The 25,729-nt window shown below is 41.3% G+C and overlaps 1 protein-coding gene across 5 annotated transcripts in view; it reads right to left on the minus strand.

The window, feature by feature from the left end:
• Window positions 1–406: 406 nt before the first annotated feature.
• The window catches only part of lrrc9 (leucine rich repeat containing 9), a 32,810-nt gene continuing 7,487 nt past the window's right edge, over window positions 407–25,729 (minus strand). Inside the window, exons 11-33 of one of the 5 annotated variants that reach the window (XM_080871615.1) lie at window positions 25,475–25,648; window positions 25,281–25,395; window positions 12,815–12,950; window positions 12,585–12,725; window positions 12,353–12,477; window positions 11,391–11,570; window positions 11,184–11,303; window positions 10,839–11,030; window positions 10,522–10,647; window positions 10,215–10,355; window positions 9,930–10,107; window positions 9,624–9,844; window positions 9,390–9,512; window positions 9,180–9,310; window positions 8,999–9,107; window positions 8,768–8,907; window positions 8,121–8,257; window positions 7,449–7,666; window positions 6,546–6,614; window positions 5,527–5,652; window positions 4,300–4,477; window positions 2,750–2,876; window positions 407–2,628 (exon numbers count right to left, since the gene is read on the minus strand). In XM_080871615.1, coding sequence (XP_080727741.1) covers window positions 2,595–2,628; window positions 2,750–2,876; window positions 4,300–4,477; window positions 5,527–5,652; window positions 6,546–6,614; window positions 7,449–7,666; window positions 8,121–8,257; window positions 8,768–8,907; window positions 8,999–9,107; window positions 9,180–9,310; window positions 9,390–9,512; window positions 9,624–9,844; window positions 9,930–10,107; window positions 10,215–10,355; window positions 10,522–10,647; window positions 10,839–11,030; window positions 11,184–11,303; window positions 11,391–11,570; window positions 12,353–12,477; window positions 12,585–12,725; window positions 12,815–12,950; window positions 25,281–25,395; window positions 25,475–25,648 — 3,241 coding nt within the window. In that variant the 3' untranslated portion in view covers window positions 407–2,594. Of the gene's footprint in view, window positions 2,629–2,749; window positions 2,877–4,299; window positions 4,478–5,517; window positions 5,653–6,545; window positions 6,615–7,448; window positions 7,667–8,120; window positions 8,258–8,767; window positions 8,908–8,998; window positions 9,108–9,179; window positions 9,311–9,389; window positions 9,513–9,623; window positions 9,845–9,929; window positions 10,108–10,214; window positions 10,356–10,521; window positions 10,648–10,838; window positions 11,031–11,183; window positions 11,304–11,390; window positions 11,571–12,352; window positions 12,478–12,584; window positions 12,726–12,814; window positions 12,951–25,280; window positions 25,399–25,474; window positions 25,649–25,729 lie in introns of all 5 variants that reach the window. The other 4 variants (XM_080871612.1, XM_080871613.1, XM_080871614.1 and 1 more) reach the window with 4 other exon arrangements.

Consider the following 25,729-nt stretch of genomic DNA (forward strand, 5'->3'; position numbering starts at 1 on the left):
TCCTCCGGGTATGTTACGATTTGGCGTTGGTAATGTGTTGTTTTTGCGTGACTGTTATGTGTTTCCTACTTTACTTTGAAAGTCTGTGTCATCTTAGTGTGTTCAGTTTACGTTTCCTTGTCTCGTCAGTTCTAATTTGCCCCGGCTGTGTTTCCCTCCTGTGGTCCATTCCCTGATTACTCCTTCTATGTATTTAAGCCCTGTGTTTCTGTATGTCATGGTCGCGATCTTCCCCCCCGTTGTAAATAGTTTGACGTTTTGTGTTTTGATGTAAATAAATTCGTTTTGAGACACTTTTTGGGATTTTGGTGGAGAGCCTTAGTGTTTTTCTTCGTAGTTTTGTTTTCCTTATCTTTGTTTTTCTACGTTGCACCCCGGTTGCCTAGGCCGGGGTGTAACAAGTGTAACGTCGGTCATCCATTACACATGCGGCGCATTTTCGACAAGCACTGCACAACGTGCGGCGTTAACCTCCGCATCAAACTTCAATCCGCGTCGTCACCCCTCTAACCTCCCCTCCAACACTTGAACCTGAGTAGATAGCTGTGAAAACGCGGTCCATTCAGCAATTATTCACAGAGTCTTGGACTAATGGTGCTCTGAATGCACAGACACAGCAAATGTAGGGAGTTAGTGGACCAGCAGTAATGGCCCCATGCAGAGCATGCGTTTTTCTGTGTGTGTGTGTGTGTGTGTGTGTGTGTAGCGAGGTTTTTGGGGGGAAGGGGGCAGGCATCATCTATAACAGATTCACAACAAGCTCAAACATGTCTAATTCTGAATCCAGATTACAACTGCAGAGGACAGCTCACTCCCCCCTTCTCCACCCCTCACTCTCACTCTCTGCGTCTCTTCTTCTCCTTCTTCTCCCTCTCGGTCACTCCTGCCTTCATATAAGGCAGATGAAAACATAACCTGTCACATTCCATCCCATTAAACCAGCAACAAACCATGTGGTCTACTCACATGGAGGAGCTAGGAAAGGCAGCGAGATAGACAGAGGGAGCAGTGCATCTGGGTTCGCACAGAAGTGATGAATTATTCACAATCTTTATGATAATGTCGTTTTAATGTAAGAAACACTGAAAGATATGCAGATATGAGACACGCCGTGCAAAGTGGCATGCTCACTATAAGCTTACACCACGCACGACAGGAATTAGAAATATATTTATAACCATCCATACTGCGCATACTGTACTCAAATATAAAATGTGTAATTATCCTCTGCAGTACCTAACGCATTAGAGCACTCACACTGAGCCCCCAAATCTCTCCTGTGCTTTTTTTTTTTTCAAGAGAAGTACATCAGCTGCCATTTGATGTCAGGCAGAGCAGGGTAATGACAGTGCACTCACTTGTGCAGTCATTAGCCCCGCTTAATGCTGGGAATTAACACAAATTAAGTGAAGTTAAGTACATGCATTAGGGGAGCTTGTTTGGGGAGAGCTTTTCACTTTTTCTGCGTAGAGCTGGCTTATTTCTGGGATGTTGAGCAAAAAGGCTGCACGGAAAGAGAGACACAAAAGTGAAGTGCAAACATCCTCCTTCAGTTTACAGCATACAGGTCAAAACTCACTGACTGATTAGCAGTGTTAATGGAGCTCTAAGGACACCTAGTGGTCATGTTAACACCACCAATGCATAATCTCTGCAGCGAACACTGTGTCTTTTAAACTGGCGATTTCATAATTATATTCCTCTGTGTAATTTTGCACAAATTTTGTTATAAAACCTCAAGTTGCTATGTTGATCTAATGTATGATAGTCAGCAGAGCAACTGTGAAAGCAATGAAGCTTTTTATTTAAATGTTTCCCGTTGCAGTAAGGAGTTTTTACTTCACATATTTATGCCTTATGTGGCTTATTCAGACTGGTGTTTTTGTTGACTGTGGCACCACTAGATTATGCCAACAGGAAAACAGGAAGAATATATTTTAATGCTCCACTGAGCTAACATCATAAACACAAAGTGGAGTGGGTTCATTACAACACAGGAGATTTGCACGTTAGAGACGAAACTGCTGTGGGCTTTTCGAAAAGAGGCTAACATGATGAAACTGACAATCTCTGAAATCCATTTGGACCGTATTCAAGATTATATCTTTATCTGAGCGACTGCAGATTATTGTCCACAGAGAGGTGTGCTAAAGCTGGATTATCCACTTGTTGGGGATGCATCTGACCCGATGGACGCGGCATGCCAGCCTCACACGCCCTTACATCTGTGTGTTTTTTCTACTTGTTTGCAAAAGATGAGATGGCATTCAAAATGACACCAAAACCTCTCATCCTCAGATTACCATGGTTAGTGATCCGCATATAAAAAAAATGAAGTCTCAATCATTATATATGCATTTGAGAGGAAGGCACGACATGTGCCCCCCCTAAAAAACGGCCTAATTTACATCAGAGGCAGTTCAGTTTAAAGTGCTGCTTGTATTAACTAATAGTAATTTATTAAAACATACAAAAATCCCACGATTTAGATACACATAGATTATTGTTGTCATTAATTTCACACCAGGACATAAAAACACACAACAGCAATGGCCGCCATATGTGTTCACCTCGTGTTCCACCTCTTCTGATTCCTACTGGGGTGGAAGTCTACCGCCATTTGGGAATCTGGAATACAACAAGTGTAAACAAACTTTTAGTTTACTCTGAGTTCTTTTTAAAAGTTTTCCATCAGGAAAAATAAGGAGAAAAAAAATCAGATATACACTGTTTTTTTTCTTTTACCAACCTGCTGTCTTGTTCTTGTTGTCTGTTCCCAGCAGTGGTCGGAATGTTGCTTCCTGTTCTTCGGTTGTGTCTGAAGTAAATATCAGTTTGGCCACTTCGAGCAACGTTACTGTGTTTGTGCTTCTTACCTGGGTGGGGAGTTAATACAGGCGTAATATTAGATATCACTGAAACGTCTATCATTCTTACTGCGACAGAGCACAAAGGAGAACAGCTAATCTCTATATAACAAGTTACATATGGCAGCTGAAAACAAGGCATTTTTACATCAAGAAGAAAAAGAAACCCAATTCCAAGACGTTAGGAAACTGTGTAAAACTAAAAACCGATTACAACAATTTACAAACCCCATAAACCAATAATTTTATTTACCGCAGAACACAGTAAATATCTCAAATGTTTAAACTGAGAAAATTAAAAATTTTAAGGAAAAATGTTTTCAAATTTTGAAGGTGATAGGAGCAACACCTCTGACAAAAGATAATTGGTAGAAAGGCGATAAAAGGCTGGAAAAAGTAAGTGGTACTGAGAAAAAACAGATGGAGGAACATTTTGCAACAGTTTTCTACAAAAAAACTCAACACAAAATTAAGAAGACTTTTAATATCTCATCGTCTACTGTACATAATATCAACAAAAAATTCTGAAATTCCAGAGAAATCTCTGTGCGCAACAGATAAGACTGAAAATATTGGATGTCTGTGATCTTCGGGCCCTCGGGTAGCACTGCATTAAAAACGGACATGATTATATCATGGAAATCACTGCATGGGCTTAGGAATCCTTCCTGAAATCATTGACTGTGAACACAGTTCACTCCGCCATCCGCAAATGCAGATCCAAGCTCTATCACACAAACAAGAATCCATTTGTGAACATGAGCCGTCTTCTCTGGGCCGAAGCTCTTTTAAAATGAACCGAGGCAAATTATAAAACTGTTCTGTGGTCAGAGGAATCCAAATTTTGCATTCTTTTTAGAAAGCAAGGATGAAAAATCCTCCAGAGTAAGGAGGGGAAAGACAATCAACACTCAGTTCAAAAGCCTCCATACCGGTTTTAGAGCAACATATGCACCTATCCAGACATCTTTTCAGCAAGACAATGCTAAACCACATACTGAACCTATTACAACAGCACAGCTTCATAGTAGAAGAATGTAGTGCTGAACTAGCCAGCCTGCTGTCCAGACGTTTCACCAATCGAAAAGATCTGGTGCACCATAAAACCAAAAATCAAACAGCTCAGCAGATCCAGGACTATTCAGCAATATATTTGTCTCCCAAATGTCAAGCAAGTGATGTAGACATCAGTTCCCAGATGTTTATAGACTGTTGTTAAAAGAAGACCGACTGCTACACAGTGGTAAACATGGACCTGTCCCAACATTTTTAAATTGTGTTGCTGCCATCAAATTGAAGAGAATCTTTTTCTTGAATGGTACATTTTCTTATTTTAAAACTCTGATGTGTTTTCTGTGATCACATTTTATTCTATTTAGACTTTACACAGCATCCCAACTTTTTTGGATTTGGGTTTGTATGTTATACTCACATTTGTATGTGTAATGGTCTTCGTCTATGTTATTTTGCAGGACATTGTGCCCGTGCATCACATTCTGCGGCCCTCCGCTTACACTCATTACTCTTAGAGTGGGGTTGTGGGGCACGAGCAGTCCAGGAAGGTTAACTTCACTTGTAGGAAGGAGAGCTCCGGGATGATGGGAGTATGGCTTTAAAAAACAAGGAGGGAATAAGGAAAATGGACATAATTCTCCAGGACAGAACTGATGTGAAGTATAACATGCAAACATGATCTATTAAGTGCATCTAAGTTCCTCACTAGTATATGTATTCTAACATAAAACATTTTTTCTCCACTTTTCTATCTCTGCTGCTGTCCACGGTCCATGCAATGTGTCCACTACACCCTACACACTTGCCAGGGGACTGGGGATTAGATTGCTTGCTGTTCCACATATGTAAGCATCTTATAGGCCAACAGTAATTACTACGCATAAATAACAACATTTACATTCAAGCAAAGCAGCTACAGGCACAGATTGAAAGTGACAACTCAGATGGCATTCATGAGAGTCAACAGAGGGAGGGCTGCATTTGTGTTTTTAATGAGAAAACCCAGGATCTCTGCTCATTTCCATACTTACGTCTAACAAGCAGAGGGGGGTCGTGTTGACCTGGCTAATAGGGGGTAAATCCACTGGTGCATTATCGGCCGGGCACATTTCATCTAATCAGCAGGATGATGCTAGCAGGCTTAGACCGCTTTTAATTCAGTGCTGCGGGAGAATTACTGTCCCGGTTTCTCATTACATGAACATTAAATCAGTCATACTAATATCAGTCATACTATTCAGGGTGGCTGTGGTTTGGATGTTGGCATTTTGACTCTTCCAGCTGGACTACATCTTTCATGATAAGGCCCATTATGCTATTTTGCATACACAGTGTCTTCATTTGTACATTTGTAATTCAGTCAGAATTAAAATTCAACTAAAGTACAGTAGGAGAGGATAGGGGTTCGTATCTCAGCTATACGCTAACCTTACATGTATTTGTTAAAATTTCCAAAGACTGAGGTCAAGAGTGTTTCCCACCTCTCTTAGAAACAAAACAGAGGGAAATTGGAGTTTTGCTGGCTCAAAGCAAGAGTTAAAATGTATCTTAAACATAATCTTTGGAAGAAAAAATTACTGTGTAACATTTAACAGGTGTGACGACCCTACGCATTGGATCGAGCATGCATTTGTACAGTTCTCACTGATGAATCAGCATTGAGGAGTTCCACCCTGGTTCTTTCCTCCAGAGTGATGTCCACACCATCCAGGACCTGCAGCTGGGGCAGGCGAAGCACCACTGCTGGTCTGTGGACAGAATTGCGTGCCACCTGAAAAACAAAACAAAACAAAACAAAGACAAACAAATGTTTGGTTAAACAGTCTGGCTATCAACCACTCCTCAGAAATATTAATTCTGGAGATGAGCCCAGTCTGCTTTGAGGCATCTGGGATAAATATGATGCTATGTGGCTCCCAGTGTATTTACCATGTTCCCAGCAGCTATTCCAGTGACCCAGCTGACAGCAGCACATAGGTCCCTTCCCAGCTGAGGGCACCCTGTATGCCAGGCTATACACCCAGCCTGTACAGCCACAGAACTGCCTGTTCCTGCAGGACACTTCTGCTTTGATGAGGTTGTGAGTGCATGCCAATGGATGTCCATTGAAAAAGGAGGAGACAGACTTTGGCTAGGGAACATAGCTAAAGGATCTCATGCGGTCAACAGCAGGAGGTATTGTCTCCAGGGTGGCTGTTGGCCTCTACCCCCTGGCAGGATTAACCCCACTACCACCACCACCCCCACCGCATGGGAACAGAAGGGGGATGAGATCGAGCAGTAAAGAGGCTACCGCAGCTGAGCATTACCCAGTGGACAATAGACAGGCCCTGGGCTGCAGGCACTGCTAAGGCCTGCATGAGCTCCAGATGGGTGATGTAACAGGGCCAATAGCACACAGCCATTTGGTCAACGAATTTGTCTCTGATGCCAGCCAGTTTGAGGCACAGCAGACGGTCCATCGTGTAATCACTTAATTTGGAACCTCAGAATTACCCTGTGTTAGCGTATCGGATTGTGAAAATGAGAACTCGGCGTGCTTTTGATCATTTGTTCAAGAGATCGTGAGTTCAAGATATGTTCTGTGACTGACAGCAAGTGGATGCAAATAAAGACAGAACCCACCCAATGGACAAACTGCCTATAAAACTTGTTAATACTCACAGGATTGCCAACAACAGAGAGCTCCTTCAGTGAGGGAAGAGTTTCTAATTTGTCAAGCTCTGCGATGTCCTGCAAAGAAGTAGAGAGGCAAAGATTATTTCAAAGTTCTTTTTTACTCATAACCCCTCATTTAGCTGTTCCTTGCTATGTGTTGATAACAGAGGCATTTGCATCAGGGCTGAACCTTTCATAATTTTGGTGTGGGCAGGATGGAAGCAGCTGATGGGAGAGATTACATGTGTGAGCCCTCATTAATCTCATGAGAGACTTTGGGCACGCAACAGGCCATGGGGATGTTTTCTCTCATTCCCAGCTTTATACTCGGACTTGGCTGTGATTCAAAGACGCCCCCACTGTGAGGAATAACGCTCTGGATGATTGCTTTATTTCTATGTCTTAATTGAATGCGTGAAAACATTAAGGAAGTGATGGGAAGAAGGAACCGGCAACAAAAGTGCAAATCGCTCGCTCTGTGTGAGGAGATGCAGCCCGAGAAGCTGATTACACGTTGTCCTGATTGTTCCCCTGATTCTTTATACGTGACCTTCAATCAAACTTGATTCTCCTTAATGCGACCCCTTGCATGCCACAGTGGGTAGTAATGACTCATGATTACTATACTTCAAGTCTTACTTTGCAAATGCAGGGAAAAGTAATACTGCTGCACAGTGAACAAAATACATCTGACACATGTGAACCAATCAGTAAAAGTTGGTAGTAAATCGCAAAACTGCACAAAAGATGGCTGTGACCTCGGCGGTGACCTCAAGAAATCACGGCGTTCTGAGTTATTCATGCAGTTTAATTGAATATGCCGTTTCATTAAAATTGTGAATATAAACATTTTTTTAAAATCTAGCATGCGAGGAGGCTGCTACTACTACCTCTGCTGAAGCTGAATACCTGCAGCTTGTTCATGTCGAGGGAGAGCTTGCGAAGCTCAATCAGAGGATCGAGATGGTTCAGCTCCCGGATCCGGTTCTGTGCCAGGTGCAGCTCTAGGAGGAGAGCCTGGGCTGCGAAAGAGTTCTTGGTCAGAGTTTTAATCCGGTTTCTGTTCAACACAAGCTCTCTGAGTTGGTGAAGCCCTTCCAAGCCTTCCACTTGGTTTATCTCATTGCCTGTTGAGAGACCAAACTTTAGAAAATCAAAACGAACAGACATCCCAAACAGTACCCTAATATTTCTATATACTAACTACTAGAGTAAATTGCACACCCTGAAGAATATAAAAGGCAGAATTTTAGGCCCATATAAACACTTCTTGGGTATTTCTTGCTTGACTCGGCTGTAAACAGTGCTGAAATTACAAACCAAGCTTCCAAAGGTTTCTAAGAAAGAAAAGTAGGGTTGGCTTTGTGGGACAAATCACCCCAGCAAAGCAAAACTCAATCAAAAGCCATCAAAAGCTGTTGAAAAGAAAGTCAATCATTCTTTTCTTTGCGTCTCATCCCCCACCTGGCCTTAGGTCTATTGGGGAGACTTTGCTCTTTGCGCTTGCCTTTTCACAGCCTCTGTGTAGTGCACTTTTAAACGGCTTGCAGAGAAAAGGGTGGCAACGTCAACCATACATACCTTCAAGGAAGAGTGCTTTAAGATTGGTGAGCCTGCTGAGCTGCAGATTGGCCATATTGGAGATGCCATTGTGACTCAAATGAAGCACCTCCAGGCTTCCCATCAGTGGCTCCAGGCTGCCAGTGGGCCCAGTATCCCTTAAACGCAGTTAGAGAAAGGCCGTTTGAAATCTCGGTGGTTAAACGAGCACCTCGTTGTCCCTCCCGCTGCCACGTCTAACTGGTCAGACCTCACAGGTGCAGACCACATCAAGGCAATCACAGTCTGGCTAAACAAATGGATGGCTCTCACAGCACTACATTGTGTAGTGGTTCTGCACAACAAATATTTCATCTAATGTTTATATTAATCTACAGACTAAATAGGTTTTAATTGTTTAGTTTATTGTAGTCTTTACCTCAAAGGAAATGCCCCATTTTAAATGCTTACTTTTTTTATATATTAAAAAAGAATTTCTCTGACTGAAACTCTGACTATAAATAAATTCATCATAGTTTGCCAGCAGCTTCTGTTAAATTTAAGGCAGCTCACACATTGGCTGGTCAGTGCTGCCCCCTCATGGTTAGACTGCACAAAACTCTATTGAAATACTTTTAAAAGAAGCTTGTTTTTGCACAAAACCCATAAATAAAACTACACTAGATTACCTGCTGGCTTTAGATGTGCTCTGTTGGCTGTAGCCACTGGAGTGCACTTTGCTGTATAGTATCTGTCTGCTTGTCAGATGAGTCTGAGTCTTCTGCCTGGGCAGAATTGACTCTATGTGGTTATAGTTGAGACACAGAGCCTGTAAACAATACAACATAAATAATTTATTTGAACATGATGCATTTCCAGCCAGTGTATTACAGTGTACTGGCATTTGGTGCACTGTGTACTTTGATGTTGGGCAGGTGGATGAGGCCTGAGAAGGATGTGAGGTTGCTATGGTCTAAGTTGATGCAGCGCACATTACGGAAGAGTTCTGGTGGAGACAGATCAACTATCCTGTGAGAAAAAAATATATTTTTAAGGCTTTATCTTTCTTTATAATCTGTTTTATTACAACACTGTTATTACCTAATGGAACAGGCCTGAAGGTTTAGGTGTGTGATTTCTGTGTAGTTTGAGTGGCCCAGCTTCTCTGCCACTGTGTCGGTGGTCAGTCTTCCCATAAACATATTCTTTGCGCTCTCACACTCACTTGCTTCCTAGAGAAAACAGCAGAAAAGAAGAGAAATTACAAAATACTGGAAACAACCGCTGTAATATGACTTTTTAAGCTCATACCACTGCAATTCCATCCAGAGCTTTGAGGAAGGGGAGATGAAACACTACATATATTCGATAGTTTTCCAGTTTCTCCACTAAAGGGTTCCCACAGAGATCCAGGATTAGGAGGTTTGTCAATCCCTGAAAAGCAAAATGGTCACATGAGCTCACATAGTAAAATGAATTTAAATTAAATTCTACTCTACTTATTTCACCTTCTCATCCATTTTTAAATGTTAACTAGATGCTCACTTTCAGACAGTAGATGTCTCTTGATGTAGAGATCTGGTTGCTGCCGATGTAAAGTTCAAGGAGAGACCGAAGTCTCTGGATGCCATGAAGAGAAGCAATACAGTTGTTCTCAGCTGACAGAAAAGACAAGCTGGACAGCCCGTCGAGAGTTGAGACGTCCAGACTGGTTAGCCGATTCCCATCTACACTCAGTTTATTTAGGCAATGGAGTCGTGTGAGGCCTGAGGAAACAGTGACCAAATACAGACATGGAAACAATGACGGCACTGTGTGATTTCTCCTTGGGAAGCGGAGAGTGCGACTGACCACTGAGTGTGCAAATACTGTTGTTGTTTAGGGACAGTTCTTCCAGCTTCAGGCAGTTGTCCAGACCCTCGACTTTTGAGATCTCGTTATCATTAAAGGAGGCCCAGCGCAGGTTCACCAGCTTACTTAGATTGATCATCTTGGAAATCCTCTTGTTGTCAAGGTTCAGGGTGGTGATCTGGTCAGCAATTTGGTAGACACAAAAGGTAACGAAGATCAACATCATCCCACCTAGTACCGCTCCTAAAAACGTCTTTACTGAGAAGCCCACATGCTGAAGCTCACTTTTGCAGTCCAGTCTTGGTCCAGTTCTTTACCAAGACCCCAGGGTGATGGACTCAAATGATACAGGAGCTGGGCTGTTGACAGCAGACTAAGAGTGCGGGGACGGTCACTCTTGGTACGCGAGTGTGCCAGAAGAGACGCCTACAAGCAGTGTCAACGAGTCTGATTGAATTACCATACTTCACTTAAAACATTTACTTTAATCCATCAATTTTGGATTTGTTCATTTAAACAACGTCTCTTTACATAGATCAGCTCAACCAAATAAAATCTAGTATATAAGAAGGAATATTGACAAAATCTTCACCTGGTTAATTTTGGACCCAGCTGCCATCTGAACAGCTTCAGCAGCCTCCTCCTCTGCTACCAGCACATCATCTAGGTGTGTGAGGTTCATGAGATGGCCTAGTATGGTCATTCTGACTGCCTCGGGCTGGAAGAAGGGAAACATCTTCACTCAGTCACTTCTACAATTTGAGGCCACTTTCAGTGGTATAGTTTGAAACATAGACTCAGATTCATATTTTTAACATATATATTCTGAGCATATACATAGTATTACTATTGCTGAGGTTCAACCTTGAATATTTCGAGTTATTTTTTCTATTTGATCACAGCACACACCCTGTTCCAAGGATTGTATCGGGTGTCCAGTTTCAGCAGAGCAGGTGTGTGTTTTCTGAGCACAGCTGTATCCTCTCTGACTTTGGTCAGCTTGTTCCAGCGCACATCGAGTTGTTTGAGCTGTCCCAGCCCCCGCAGACCTTCCAGAGTCACCAGGTGGTTAAAGCTAGCGTCCAAAAACTCAAGATTTGGCTGTAGTTTAGGTAAGAGAGCAGGTGAGAGTTCCACTTTATGGCTATGCAGCCACTATTCAGTTTCACAAATAATAGAGAGGGACATCATAAAAGAAGCATTCTTTGACTTAAACACACTCTTAAGTGTTATCTTAACATTATTTTGTATTACCATGTGAGAAATGTCATCAAGGTGCGTGAACTCATTGAAGCTGACAGTAAGATGCCTTAGAGCCGTGAGGCTGGAAATCTCCTTTATGTTGCTCAGGCTGTTGCCATGAAGGTTAAGCACCTGGAGATTCAATGCAACAATGATGGTTCAAACTGAAATGAAACTGCTTCATATTCAACCTCTTATTTAAAACGGCAGAGCACTTACTGTGATTTGACTGAGGACATTGGCTCGGGCAACACTAAGCAGAATTTTATCATCCAAGCTCAATAACTTGGGCTGAGGTTTAAGAACAGGTTCCCTGTTGAGGACTTCTTTGTCCAGAGCAACATCATTGGAAGGATCTCTGTCTGTGCTATGGCTCAGCAGTGTAGGTTTGTCTTTGTCCTAGACAAGGCAAATCAAAATGTTTACAACATGTACTGCCAACAGATGCATTTTTTTAACTTCTTTTTTTAAATTAATATTATAATTAATAAATATGACGTCTAGATAGATAGGTGGGGAGCAACAAACACATACTCATCATAATTCATGCACAGAAACATAACCTGCACAAACAATTGCACTTTCATGTTTCTAAACTCTTAGTTTAGTTTAGTTTCCCACATGAAAACAAACCCATCAAATCAAGGGATGTAGCGCGAAAACTGCAGCTCAGCTGTCTGATCTCCAACCTCAATAAAAAATGTCCTTCATCTATTTAGAGGCTTCCAACCGATGCAGCTAACTCTTAGAAATGATGACGGCGGATATTTTAGATCTGTCACAGGCAGCAGATGAATAACCTGGTCTGTACAGACAAAAGTAAACACATTACATGTCAATAATTGAAGATCCAAAAGTCAAACTCCAGATCTGCCCTCATTTTTTCTGAATAGGAACTTTAAGTGCTTGATCTATGGCATCCAATTCACGATGAATGCGTTGAAGGTAAGCTGAGGTTCAGTACCTTGCCCACGAAAAACATGGGCATCACCAAATTTGTGATTACTAAATAACCTGCACTTCCTAAATCACAGGGATTGAAACTGAGATTTAGGCATGTTATCGCTTTAAATAATGCAGCAATTTTTCAATATCTAAATATTAAAAGATGAAGAAACACCGCCATAGAGAACAATTGTGTTTCGTCTGTGACAGTCAAAGGAATGTATGCAATAATTTACCTGAGTGATGTATTCATAATATATGATGTACTCGGGCAGGACAAGCTCGTGGTCAAACACAAACCACTGCCTTCGGCGGGGACTGGACTCAAGATCAGTGTGTGTTTTCTTGGAGCCAGGTCTTTCTGAATGAAAAGGACACAGAGATTCAAAAATAATTGGGAGTGAAGAAATAAGCAACAACAATTACAAAAAAGGCAACTGCTGTTGTTCCTTTTAATTCAGTGAATACCTTCACTCATTGCAGATCTGTGCTTTGTCTCCACACTGCGATACACAGAGTAAACTCCAGGATAATTGCTTCTGTCCACTGGTTCTCCATCTCGGATGGGCATGCTTCTACCCACGAACACTTTGGAAACATTGACCTGACCTACAAGCAAAAGAGCATTAGCAGTTTAGCTTCTAAAAAAACAGCATAAAAACATAATGAAATGAATGAAATCTGTAAAATGACCTCACCGTGCCTGAAGGGAATCGTATCCATGCTGTGTTTAGTGTGACCTTGGCTGGTCTGGCGAAGTGTGTACTCAATTCTGGACTGCTCGTTCAAACTCAGGCTATTGGAAAAAGGTATAGCACCCTCTTTTCCCATGGCCTAATTTAGAGAGTCATCGCGTAAAAAAGTGAAAGCGTGAGAATAACACAAGTCAAGCATATTCTTCTGTAACCTGTAAAATTATGATATTATTTTATGCCATGTTATACCCCTAATTAAAGATTGTGAATTATTATGTAGTTTTAGTTTGCATTATTCTCCTGAATTAGAAGAAGCTGATAACTATTGCATTAGTTAAACTGATTTGCATTACATTAAATTGCTGACTTGTTGTGAATGAATGATATTGTTTTATGATGCATTATATTGCTGAGTTATAAGAAATACTGTTCGCAGAAGGTTATTGTCTAATTTGTCTGAGTAGAAGAGAACAGAGTGTGCTGGAGTTTTCTGCCCCATTTCAGCAGGAGCAGATAAACAGGGAGCCAAGGTCGTAGCTCAGGCGCTGTGTGAGAGAGAGCATGTGAATGTTTAGGCTTTTTATGATAAGGTGGAGGCACCAGAGGCTATAAAAGTTTGAGCAATGCTCCACCATTTTGAGATTTTGAGGCTGTCTGCATCAGTGTCCATCTCCCACGTGTGTGATCATTAAATCATCGTTTGACTCAACCCGGCCGGACCAGTGTTGTTATTGTGGTTTTTTCTCTTGTCTCCATCCCCAATATTTGAACCTTAACAGCTTGGGGGCTCGTCCTGTGGTATTGGGGTGGAATTTAAAAGTTTGGACGGTCCGAGGTTGTCGAACGGACAGGCACGAGCCAGTGGTCTGATGTGAGTGGACAAAAGCCGGCTTATCTAAAGGTAAGGCACTACCTGTTGAATTATTTCCAAAATGTGCCAAATTGGATATGACTAAATTAAAGTCTACTCACTGAAATTACTGGTAGAGTGTCTGTTTTGATTTTGATGAGAATCACCGTGTGTTATGCAGTTAAAGTTGCTTAAGAATGTTTAATGAAGTTGAAGAAATATGAAACTGTTCTGGAGGTAACAGATATAATGTTGGGTTTGAGTCCCTGGATATTGAGCTGAAGGCTCAGGTAGTTTGGTAGGGAAATTAGGACAGAAACTGTTCTGGAGGAAACAGAGACTGGTTAATAGTTTTACAAATTAGGTCAGAAACTGTTCTGGAGGTAACAGATACTGTTTAATTGATATGTTAAAATTTGTCAAAATTGTTTAGGTGAAAATTGTTATAGGACGGCACTGGAAGATGCTAAGAAGCACATAGCCCGGAGGTTACGCTCCCTCCTGGCCGTGGACGCGCGGTCTTGACCTGTCGGCGAACAGGGTTAGTTCAGTTTGGTTTAACTGTGGGGTACAGGGCATCCTGAAATAAGCTAGGAGTTAGAATCTCCTCACCGTTTTAAATGGTGTCATGTGCTTGTTTGGACAAAGTTAAATTGAGTTAGGGACTTTAGAAATCAGGCCATAGGCTGTTCTGGAGGAAACAGATACTGGTTAATTGATTACAAAAAAGTTAACTTTCTTTGGTTGGACCCGTTAACTTAAATTTGTCGAAATTTGTTAGGTGCTGAATCTGTCAGGCCTGTCAGTGATTGTAAATATAAGACGTCTTTGTAATATAAAATAGAAGAGTTTTGTCTGAGCTTTGTGTGACCCTGTGTGTGACGACAGCGCACTGCAGCGCTGCGAGCTATTTTTAGACGGTGTGTGAACATGCAAATGAGCTGTGACGCGCACAGAGGACTTTGCTTCCTGTTTAGCGTGTTTTTGAGTTTTATAATTTTGATTTGCAAACAATGATACATGCCTGTAAGTAAAACGCTGATTTTACTGATTATAATACTACAAATAAGGTGTTGAATGACTAGGGTGTGAATGATGTTGGAGTTTAAAGCGGAAACTCAGAGAGGAGTGTGTTGGGAGACTGGCATGTAGTCTGCAGTGCAAAGGTGGGCGTCTTGCCTGCTAGTCTATTTAACAGTGATGAAAATGATATTAAATAAATCTCTCAGTGTGTTGATACAGGTGGCTATGGGGCTGGACCAACTGCCCCCACAAGCACGGCGGCCGAAGCAAAATTATAGTAATGGAAACCAAACTCAGCAAGAATCAGCAGCTGTGGAAAAGACAGCAGCTAGCAGAGAATTAAAGGAGAAATTAAGAGAAGTTTTACACATAAAATTGCGGCCAACAGACTTGTGGAGGTTGGGAAGGCGCCTGGAGCATCACAACAAGAAGGTGAAACAAAAACACACACAAGCAGAGAAATGTGAGAGAGAGGCACGTGCTAGAGAAATGCCTCGTTTGAGAAAAAACGTTAAATTAGCCCATGTACAAACGCACATACACGCAATGAAGAAACAGCTTACACCCATGAACATGTGAAGATTTTCCAGCAACTTTAAAGCAGTGAAGCTTAACATACACCCGCCGTTACACAATAAAGTTTATCCACTACTAACAAATAAACCCTCTGGGTTGCAGGACAACAACTTAACTTCAAAAAAAGAAAAAAATCACAACCAGTGATAACACGACAAATTTAGTGGTTAATAAAAGTCAAAATTGTGACATGTTTTCTTCTGATTGATTAATACAAGTGATTACTGAATGAAAGAAAATTCCATTTTTGTGCTTTAAACATGATCTTAAGAATTTTAACATGTACCTGTGTTGTCCTGTCAGCTTGGTGGGTTATGAGAGGATTATATGGTGAGAAAAAACAAAAAAAAAGGGGGAGAGAAGGCTGACACAGGGCCTGGTCCCGTTGTTTTTCCCCTCTCTGAGTAACACAGCCAATACAACATGATTTTCCTGTTCGTTTGTTTTTGTTTTGTTTTGTTTTTTCTCTTTATGCTTGATTACAGGCTGCTTTGTCGGCCCGGAAAAGCCGAGGCTGACCCTGGACTCCTGCTCTCCCCTCTACCATCTTTGCTCTCTCCTCTACCATCTTTGATGTGACCCTGACCAAATGCTAAAGCAGCTGAACCCGCAACAACAACTTGAAAATGTCAACAGTGCTGCAGGAAAATGATCTCATGCAGCAGAGACGGAGAGCGGTAATCCAAGGCCCGTTTCACTACACGGGGAGATTTCTGTCAGTGTCTTTTCTTTCTGAGAAGACTGAGAAAGGCCCGGCTCCCACCACCGATTCTGACCACCTTATATAAAGGAATTATTGAGAGCATCCTGAGCAGCTATATCACTGTCTGGTTCGGGAACAGCACCATGCCGGACAGACAAGCTCTACAGAGGGTTGTGCAATCAGCTGAGCGCACCATCCGCTCCGAGCACCCTGACCTGCACTCAATCTACAGCAGGCGGTGCTGGACCAAGACCAGGAAGATCGTGAAGGACCTCAGCCATCCCAACAACAGACTGTTCTCTCTGTTGCTGTGTACGTGACAAATAAACATCTGGATTTGGAAAACGAGGCACTCGCAAAGCCACCAGCATTGTGCCTGATTGGACACACCCCTCTCACACACTCTTTACATTCTTGCCATATGGAAAAAGACAGCTTCAGCTGACAGAGCTGTGACGAGACGCCCATTAAGCCCAGATGAAAAGTGAGGCCGAGCAAAACCATGCTGACCTTAACCACTCTGCATTAAAACTGTGCAGGACAGTGACGGACCAACAATGACCATCGGGCAGCAAAAAGGGCGTGCCAGAGACAGGAGGAGTAACTGAGGTCAGGAGGCACCTCAGAATGGACAAAACACCAGGAGAAAATAAGCTGAAGGCACAGGTGTCGGGGCTCGGCCAGGAGCTGACCTCTGAGAAGAGCCGAACAGCAGAGCCGCAAAAGGCCGTGGAGCAAAGCAAGGAAAACATCAATGGACTTTAATCTGATTTCTACGGAAAAGACTCTGAGGTTTCTGCCCTCAATAAGACCTCGAGGCATCAGAGCAGAAACTGAGCATGGCCCAGGAGGAGCTAGCTGAAAATCGAACCCATCAGGCTTGGAGTCCAAGACACCGGACTTGAAATCAGGCCGGAGCATCCTGGAGCTAGATGAGCAGTGTGATTTGTCCGGTCTGCTATGGAGCAAACGTTAGGGGGATGGCTTCCTGTCGCCTCTGCCGTCCTCCGATCGCTCAGCGTCCTGGGCTGCCCAGCTCTGGACTGAACGCTCGGGCCGAGACACCCAAACAACCATGGACTCCATTCCCCTGGAATGGGACTACGACTACGACCTCAGCCGTGGGCTTGAGAGTGCAAGCAGGGATCCCAGAGAGCCTTGAGGCCTGTGTTAAACTAACAGAACAAAGATTGAGGTCTTCCACTGGGGAGGTGGAAGCTGCAGACTCTCCTATACACCTTCTGGATGTCAGCCGTTCCACCTGCAAACAAACGGACAGCAGTCGCACTTCTGCAAGCAACAAACGGACATCCAGACAATTGAGCTGCGTATCAAAACCCTGAAGGAAGACCGAAGCAAAAGGGTCAAGTTAAGGAGGAGCGAAATAAGGAGAAGATGCTGGACACTGGAGAAAAGGACTGCCTCAATTGGGGCCAGAACCAGTATGGACAGAACTCTGAGCAGCAGCACCAATGGATGCAAACAGACTGAAAAGGAGGAGGGCAGGACCCAGGGCACGCTTCAGGCCGTGGTTTACCCAGAACACTACAACAGGAAAGTGATGAACACAAACACCCACACAAACACACACATCTACATGCACCGACTCAGAGTGAAAAGAAACATGCATATGAACATATGCACTCGTTGATTGAGGGAGAAATGACACACACACACACACACAAATTAAAATGTTGATTCAATGAACTGAGAAGTGATCCACACACACACACGCTGATGCAATGAAGAATGCTTTACTAACAAATGCTGCACACAAACATCCAAATACGGAGTTGGTTACAACAGCAAGAACTGATTGATTATTTATTGCTTAAATGTATTTCATGCCACGCAGAGGGCATTTGTGTAGATTTAGAGGACATGGTCTGAAGCACTTTGATAATGAAAACAATGTCTGTGCGTGATGTCTGTTTATGGCTCAAAGCCTCCACTGAATTGTTTACTGTGCTTCACACAGTCTAACAAGGAGCAGTGGTACAGAGCGAAAATGATGAATGAATGGTGTGAGTTTTATTTCGAAGAGATTATGAAAAGGTTGTGTTGATTCAACTTAGTTGTTTACGTTTTTGCCAAGGTAAAGAGTTGGTGTGTAACTAGTGTCCACTATTGAGTCAAGTAAATCCAACATGTTTTGTTGGTGCAAAAAGGAGTTTTGGTTGATCTTTGGGTTTTGTTTGACACTAGGTTGATTCTATCAGTGAGGTTTGGATTGTTCTCTTTCTCTAAGAGAGAGAAAGATGGTTTGAACTTTGGACATGTTTGCAATGGGCCCCAGTATCTGTTATTATATGAGTGTTTTATTGTTTACGTTTGTTTTTGCTTTTGTTACAGTGCACTGAGATAAGAACATCTGAGAGGTGTGATCCACCGGTGGTGATATTTTGGTATTTTGTGAGTTCCTGATTTAACAAATCAGCTCTTTAATCCAGGCCTGAGAGATTGAACTTTAAAGCGCTATAAAATATTCTTATTGAAAACAGTCGCAAAGTATTTTTTCTCCATGATTATAATGAGCTTGGGAGAAATTCACTTATATGGGACACTGATCCTGAAGCCTAAAAGGATTGCAGCGAGTCAATCCAGTCCAAAGAAGGAAAAACAAACAAGGAGCTGTTTCCTTTAAAATGATGACGTCATCTTGCTGGTGATGGAGCCTCGAATAGGCTGCGCGTGAGACTCCATTATCAGCAACTTTTGGTATGAATGTGTGTGGATGTATGCATATGACTGACGACTAAAAGTCATGGACTGACGACTAAAAGTTTAACTGACTTGATACTGAGACAAAAACGGTGCTGACGTTAGGATTATTGAATGTCCACAGACAATTCACCCAGCCTGTAAAAGAAGGGTGGATGTTTTGTTTTGCTTTGTTTTGTCTGCAAGAACAGAAGAATGACAGAGACTAAAGAGCTGTAGCTTCACAGCAGTGTGAACTGCAGACTGAACCCTTTGGTTGCTAATTTTGAGCTACTGATGTTTGCATTAAGGAAATTGTGTTTTAGTAGCTGTGTTTTAATTAAGGTATTACATTATATTGTTGGGAATATTAAATGCTAAAGTGAAGAAAAGGTTTGATCCCACTCATGACTGAGCATGTTATTATTAACCATAGTGGGTCACTATAGAGAGTCAATTAATTTTAGAAAAAAACAAACAAACAAAAAACCCTCCACCGAGGTCTATGAATAAGAGGGGAATGATAGACAGCCGCACTCAAAATGGAGATATGTAATGATAAACACTGGTCCCCGTCTTTTGGGCGCTCTCTTGAAGTAGTCAATAATTTAAAAGTAAGATAAAATAACAGGGGCATGTGCTGAGGGGTGGTGCTGCACAAGAACAAGAGTAAAATAAAGAAAATATTGTTTTTAGAAGTGCAAATTAAAATGTACCATTACACTCAGAGGATCAATATGAAGCTTGATATTTGTTAATTTTGAATGAAGTACATGACTGGTGACTGTTCTGTCCTGAGCTTTTGTTTTTACAGCACCCGCTTGATCACACCAACAGTTTCTCGCCACCGAAGAGGGGTACTTGCAAAAATAAAGAACGGGGAGGAACATCATCAAAACTGGAAAAAGGTAATCCCCAAAGGGGGTGATAACGCCATAACTTTCACTATGGTCAAATTCTCAAAATTTGACCCTCAAAAATTCTTCAAACATTTAGACACAAAGTGGAGATTTAGATAAATATAATGTCGTAAACCACATAAGTATGAAGTATTTGATTCAATAAGATGGTGAAATAACAAGCAGCAAAAGGTTGATCATGTTAATGGTGTTTATTCAAGGGTGCAGAGGAGATTATTATTATTAAAGACAACAAATGAAATAACGAAAACTAGAAGTGGAAAAAATTTGCGTTAACGGTAATAAAATCAAAAAAAAAGAAATACTAACTAAAACTGTACTGAATGTTCACAAAACTAACTAAAATTAACTAGATTTATAGCAAAATGTGTTTGGTTGCATTGATGTGTGCGTGCCCTGCTATAGTGAAATTAAGGTAGTACGTTAGTCGAGTCGTCTGTGTTGCTGCTCCGTTCACGCGCAGAATCAGGTCAGGAAAAGTTGGGAGACAGCGCCAGAATAGAATTGAGGATGATTTTAATATGACTGTTTTGTAGACATAACAAGAGTCTTGTAGTGGAGAGGGACGTAATGTCCTCCTGAGACCCAGAGAATAAGAAAAAACAGGGAGAAAATATTTTCGTTTTTTCTTTTTTCTTTTTTTCTTTTTTCTTTTAAATGAATCAAGTGTTATTAAAATAACAATCTCATAAGATGAAGATCAGGGACCAACCCAGAAGTCACTGACACTTCACTAGCTGTAAACTATTGGTTTAGGAATAAGTGATGGCACTGAACTTTCTATTTCACAAAAGTCAATTTATTTAGGATATCTGAGGAAGTACTGATTTTATTTGGAGACACAAAGGAACATTTGGCACTTCCCTCATCTCACATCTGTTTCATTGTTGTACCCAATCATTCTACAACTGAAATGCCTTGGACTGCTAACCATTTCAGGCAAGTGGAGTGAACCATATTTTGCTAGACTCTCATCAGATTGGGGCTTCCTTTTATTGATCTTTGGAGAGAAGTCTTCATTACTGGTATTATTCAGGTCTTGTTCACATGTTTGTCCCAGGTTTCTCAGCCAAGAGGAGCTTAAACTCCAGATACTGTGAGTTCCTTTCACACATTGAGATCACTGATAACTTTCAGCAACGACGTGATCTCGTAGAAACAATTAGGTGTTATGGATTCAACTATAATTGCGACTCTTATTTTTTTACTTTACTGGAAAACATTTCTGCATTTTACCCATATTTTATTTTTAACTCAAAATCAAAATTCCAGATTCTACTACATGTTGGTTTTGCACCAGATGGGACGACAGATTTCAGGTGGCCCTGTGTCTTTCTCTATTACATCTGCCACTGCATCTCGATAATCTTCTCTGTGGCTTTTAGTGGGTCCTGACCCTCTCATATTTTGAAAAATCTATGTTTGAATCTCCCTTAATAATTGTGTTAAGAATTCTCTCCGCCTTTGTCAAAAGTTGGGTATTAGGAAAAAGTGAAATAAATATAAATATAAAGTCCCAATGTGTAGAGCACACATTAATAAATTAGTCATGTTCCCTGTGAAAGTAAATGAGCCTAATTCTTAAAGACCCCTGAAATTATTTACTAGATGTTTATTTTTGAATAAAATAAAAATCTGAGTTTAACAAAACATTTTAATTGTAAATATCAAGCTTACCTTTCTTTCTTCCATAAAATGTGCTTGTGGGCACGCCAGCCATTTTGAAAAGGTGGGAAAAACAATTGGCAAGGCCACACCCCCACACATGGGATATAATTTTAAAGGTTCTGTTGTCCTCTCTAAGAAACATCAGGACTTAGAGGAGTGGCAAGTAGAGTATGAGAGCTACAAGCAAAAAACTAAATGTGTACTACAGTGCGCAAAAATGAAATACTGGGTCATCAGGGGGTCTTGAGGGACATTTATAAAACAAAAAATCCCACAAACCTTAAAAGTGCACTTGAAAAGCTCACACAAGAAGGTTAACCTAGCTTACCTAGAAGACCTCATCAGGGGGAGCACACTCCCCCTCTTTTTAGAGCTCACCCACTTAACTCGCATCCCAAGAAAACAGCTAACCCCAGATAAGGCAGCGTGATGTATCCCGAGATAACAGGACTGGGACATCTAAATAAAGGTGTGAAACAATCGCCTTCAAAAGGTTATCAATTAACTTTAACCAAAATTAGGACCACTCGGTGCAGCAAGAGTTAATAGTTATTAGTCTCAACACCCAAGGATAATCAGAAGAGCATGATTGATATGATGGAACTGAGATTTTGTTACACTTAACTTTTGCAAAACACAAATAAAACTAAATTGAAACTAAGGATTTTCAGAAAATAAAAACTAGACTAAACTAGCAAAGAATTGGTAAAAACTAATTACAACTGGCAAAAAATTGAAAATCTGGAGTCGAAACTAAATAAAAAATAAAACCTAATGAAAATGGCGAAACGTTTAAAACCCTGGTGCAGAGATTGGCAAATCTGACCAGGAAAAGTATGAGATGGATTGTCAGGACAGTCAGCGTTAAAGCCACTTTTGACAGTCCATACTAGGATGGCATTGGACATCTTGGGGGTGGGAAGGGGTTGGTGTGACCAAGGTGTGGTTTGGCTTGTTGTATGTATATTTGAGATCATATGGCTCTGGATGGACCGGTTACCAGGGCATGGAAGGAGGACAGACTCATTAAAGGAGGAGAAGGAACTTGCTGGGATTGGAGATCCTCTGGGTGAGTGGTTGATTAAAAGCATGCATAAAATAGAAGTTATCTGTTGTTATTGATTGGTAATAGATTGATAATTGGCCACATTTACAGCTGTATTGACTTGTTGTGGACGTAGTCGACTTCAGGTTTAAACACTCTAATTAACAGGTTGAAAATAGTGACATTAAAGGAAGAGTATGCAGCACCACCCTGTCAGACGCCAGTGATGGTGGAGCTCACTGATGAATCAGGTGAGCTGGATTCATGGCTGATTCAAAACTAAGATCCCCCTGCTGTGGTCAGTAAGGGGAGAAAAGGGGGAAATAAAATCAAGAATTAAAGAGGCATTTATAAACGTTTAGGTGTCAAGTGAAACGGGACAAAAGGGGGTGTTTTACTGTTATTTTCAATGTTAGCATTATTATTGTATGAGAATCATGCAACAAGCATTGCATCGATGATCATTTATTGAAGCTTTTGACCTTATACTAACATCTGTGTTCCTGTGATTGTTATAACTTCTGATGAATCTTCCATTTACAGGTGTTAGGATAATGATATAATTTTTCATTGCAGGTGTAACCATGATCATTTTTATACATATTGCAACTTGTTGCTCATTGTAGAGTTGTGCTCAAGTTAATAAGGGTTAAAAGCTACAGTCAGCGCGAATGTCTGACTGATCTATTGAGGGGAAAGGCTTCGAGCATGGAGGGCCGCACGCGCTTACAAAACACTGATATCATGTTATTCTTTGTGATCTTTTCTTAAATTATGTCTTTAAGGTTAGTTTAAATAGTGGCAGTTAATTAAACGAGATTTATTAAAATATTAAATACCTGAGTCAGAACGTTACACGCGGATCACCTTGAGAGTCTGGGAAACTTTGTAGCTGCCTAACTTTTTTTTTTTTTTTTTTGAATGTTCTAGCTCCGTTGATTTGACACATTGGAATGTGTCAAAAAAGGGGGGGAAGGTTGAGCTTTAACATCAAACCAGGATTATTTGAACATTTTATAACTTCATTTGTGTCTTTAATAATTTAGGAATGGTAAAGCTTAAGCTAATAGCGGTCCGAGAAGACGGACCTTTTAGAGAATCAGTGAAAAAGCATAAACTATCACTTTCATGTTTAATCATTACTCATTGAAATGAACTGAATAGCGTTTAGAAGATTTGTTAATTTTTTGTCTTTTGTTAAAAAGAGGGGTTTCAATAATTTTCAGACACACCTTGCAAATGTGCTTATAACGAGTTGGCACTCGGCCTTTTGAAGGTCAGAAGCTTCGTTCGGCGTGACTGTCCGGACTGATATATTGTAGGTATTGACTTTGAGTGCAGAGGGCTAAATGCAAACATGCTTACACACACATAAGATATGATTAGAATAAGTCCCTGGGACATTCTGAATGTTTAGACCAATTCTGAATCACTAGAAGGTCAGTAGATAACAACATTAGATTATTAGGGTTAGGAAGAGAGGTGTTTTGGTTTTCTGTCTCTTACAGAGAAAGGAACAGACACCAGACGAGGTCACAGAGATGCGAGGACCCTCCGTAGCAGAGTCAGACACAGTGACTGCCGAGACATCAACTGGGTCCAAGGGTCATGGCGTTTGGGCTCCAGCTAGTCACCACAAAAGGATGGATCCCATAAACACAGCAATAACCATGAAGGGGTTGGCAGAAATCCGGGAACACCAGACCAACGAAGTTCGAGAGGCTTTTGGGCAAAAAGGGGACACCTTCCTGTTCCTTTTTCTGGAGAATACACAGATCGTTGTTTGAAATCGGGGCAGAATAATCCCCTGATCTGTGTTACGACTGAAGGGTTGTCTAACCCCTAAGGTTGAAGAATGAAGAGCAGAGGATCACCCAACTGGACGACACTGGTAGCTGCAGCAATAGGATAAAGGCTGAAAGCAGTGGGAGACAAGGAGAGTGTCATCTGGACCTGCTACTGTTGGAATCCTAGTTTTTCTTGCATCTGAATTGCGCAAACACAGAGGTCATCCCACATATGGTTCGCCCCTCAGGGGGACAAAGGACCTCAGGAGTGAGAAGAGATGAACCCGGCCACACTGGGCTACAGGGTGTTTGTGAGGTCATTATTCTAATGACCTCATCAGGGGGAATTGTAAAATTATGATATTATTTTATGCCATGTTATACCCCTAATTAAAGATTGTGAATTATTATGTAGTTTTAGTTTGCATTATTCTCCTGAATTAGAAGAAGCTGATAACTATTGCATTAGTTAAACTGATTTGCATTACATTAAATTGCTGACTTGTTGTGAATGAATGATATTGTTTTATGATGCATTATATTGCTGAGTTATAAGAAATACTGTTCGCAGAAGGTTATTGTCTAATTTGTCTGAGTAGAAGAGAACAGAGTGTGCTGGAGTTTTCTGCCCCATTTCAGCAGGAGCAGATAAACAGGGAGCCAAGGTCGTAGCTCAGGCGCTGTGTGAGAGAGAGCATGTGAATGTTTAGGCTTTTTATGATAAGGTGGAGGCACCAGAGGCTATAAAAGTTTGAGCAATGCTCCACCATTTTGAGATTTTGAGGCTGTCTGCATCAGTGTCCATCTCCCACGTGTGTGATCATTAAATCATCGTTTGACTCAACCCGGCCGGACCAGTGTTGTTATTGTGGTTTTTTCTCTTGTCTCCATCCCCAATATTTGAACCTTAACAAACCCTAATGTGGTTACCTCTCCATACAGACACAAATCAGGCACACATAAAGTTTCACACAAATATAAATTTCCCTCATTTTAGTATTCATTGCAATCTGCTCCATAAATGAGCGTGATAATTTCTTTTTGCACATATCGTTTACTGCACTGTGTACAAGTGTGCAGGTGTTGAGTGATAAACTGTCTAATGTGTGGCTAATTAGCTTCAATTACTCCCCTAATTGTTAGTAGAATAAATGTGTGTGATAGGAGCTTGTGCATCCTTTCTGGTAGCACACATACCTTCTGCTGCTCTGTTGTTTTGAAGCCTTCCTGGAGAATCTGCAAAGTTTCATCCTTCTCACATTTTTCAGGGTCAACTATGTAGAATAAATACTCCAGCTGACGTCTGTAATTCCTGCTTAGAAAGAATAGAGTTACAGTATGAAGCTTAACATAGTCGTTAAAATCTGCTCATCATCTGTTTCGTGCCTTACTGGGAAGATAAATCTTCGCTGGCTAGCAAACGGTGAATCTTGTCCTCAAAGCAAAGTCTCAGTGCACTATTGTGGATGCGGATAACTCTATTCACCCTAATATCAGTGATGCCATACGTTTTGTAGTCTGATGGAGAGAAGCGGGAAAGTAGGAGGTCACAACAAGAAGTAAACCTGTCGGTCAGAGCAAAAGAGAAAAGAAGGAGAGTATATTTCCCATTTGTTACTGTGAATTGCATAGTGGTTACAGTTACA

Source organism: Rhamphochromis sp. 'chilingali' (assembly GCF_963969265.1).
Source record: "Rhamphochromis sp. 'chilingali' genome assembly, chromosome: 21".
Lineage (NCBI taxonomy): Eukaryota > Metazoa > Chordata > Actinopteri > Cichliformes > Cichlidae > Rhamphochromis > Rhamphochromis sp. 'chilingali'.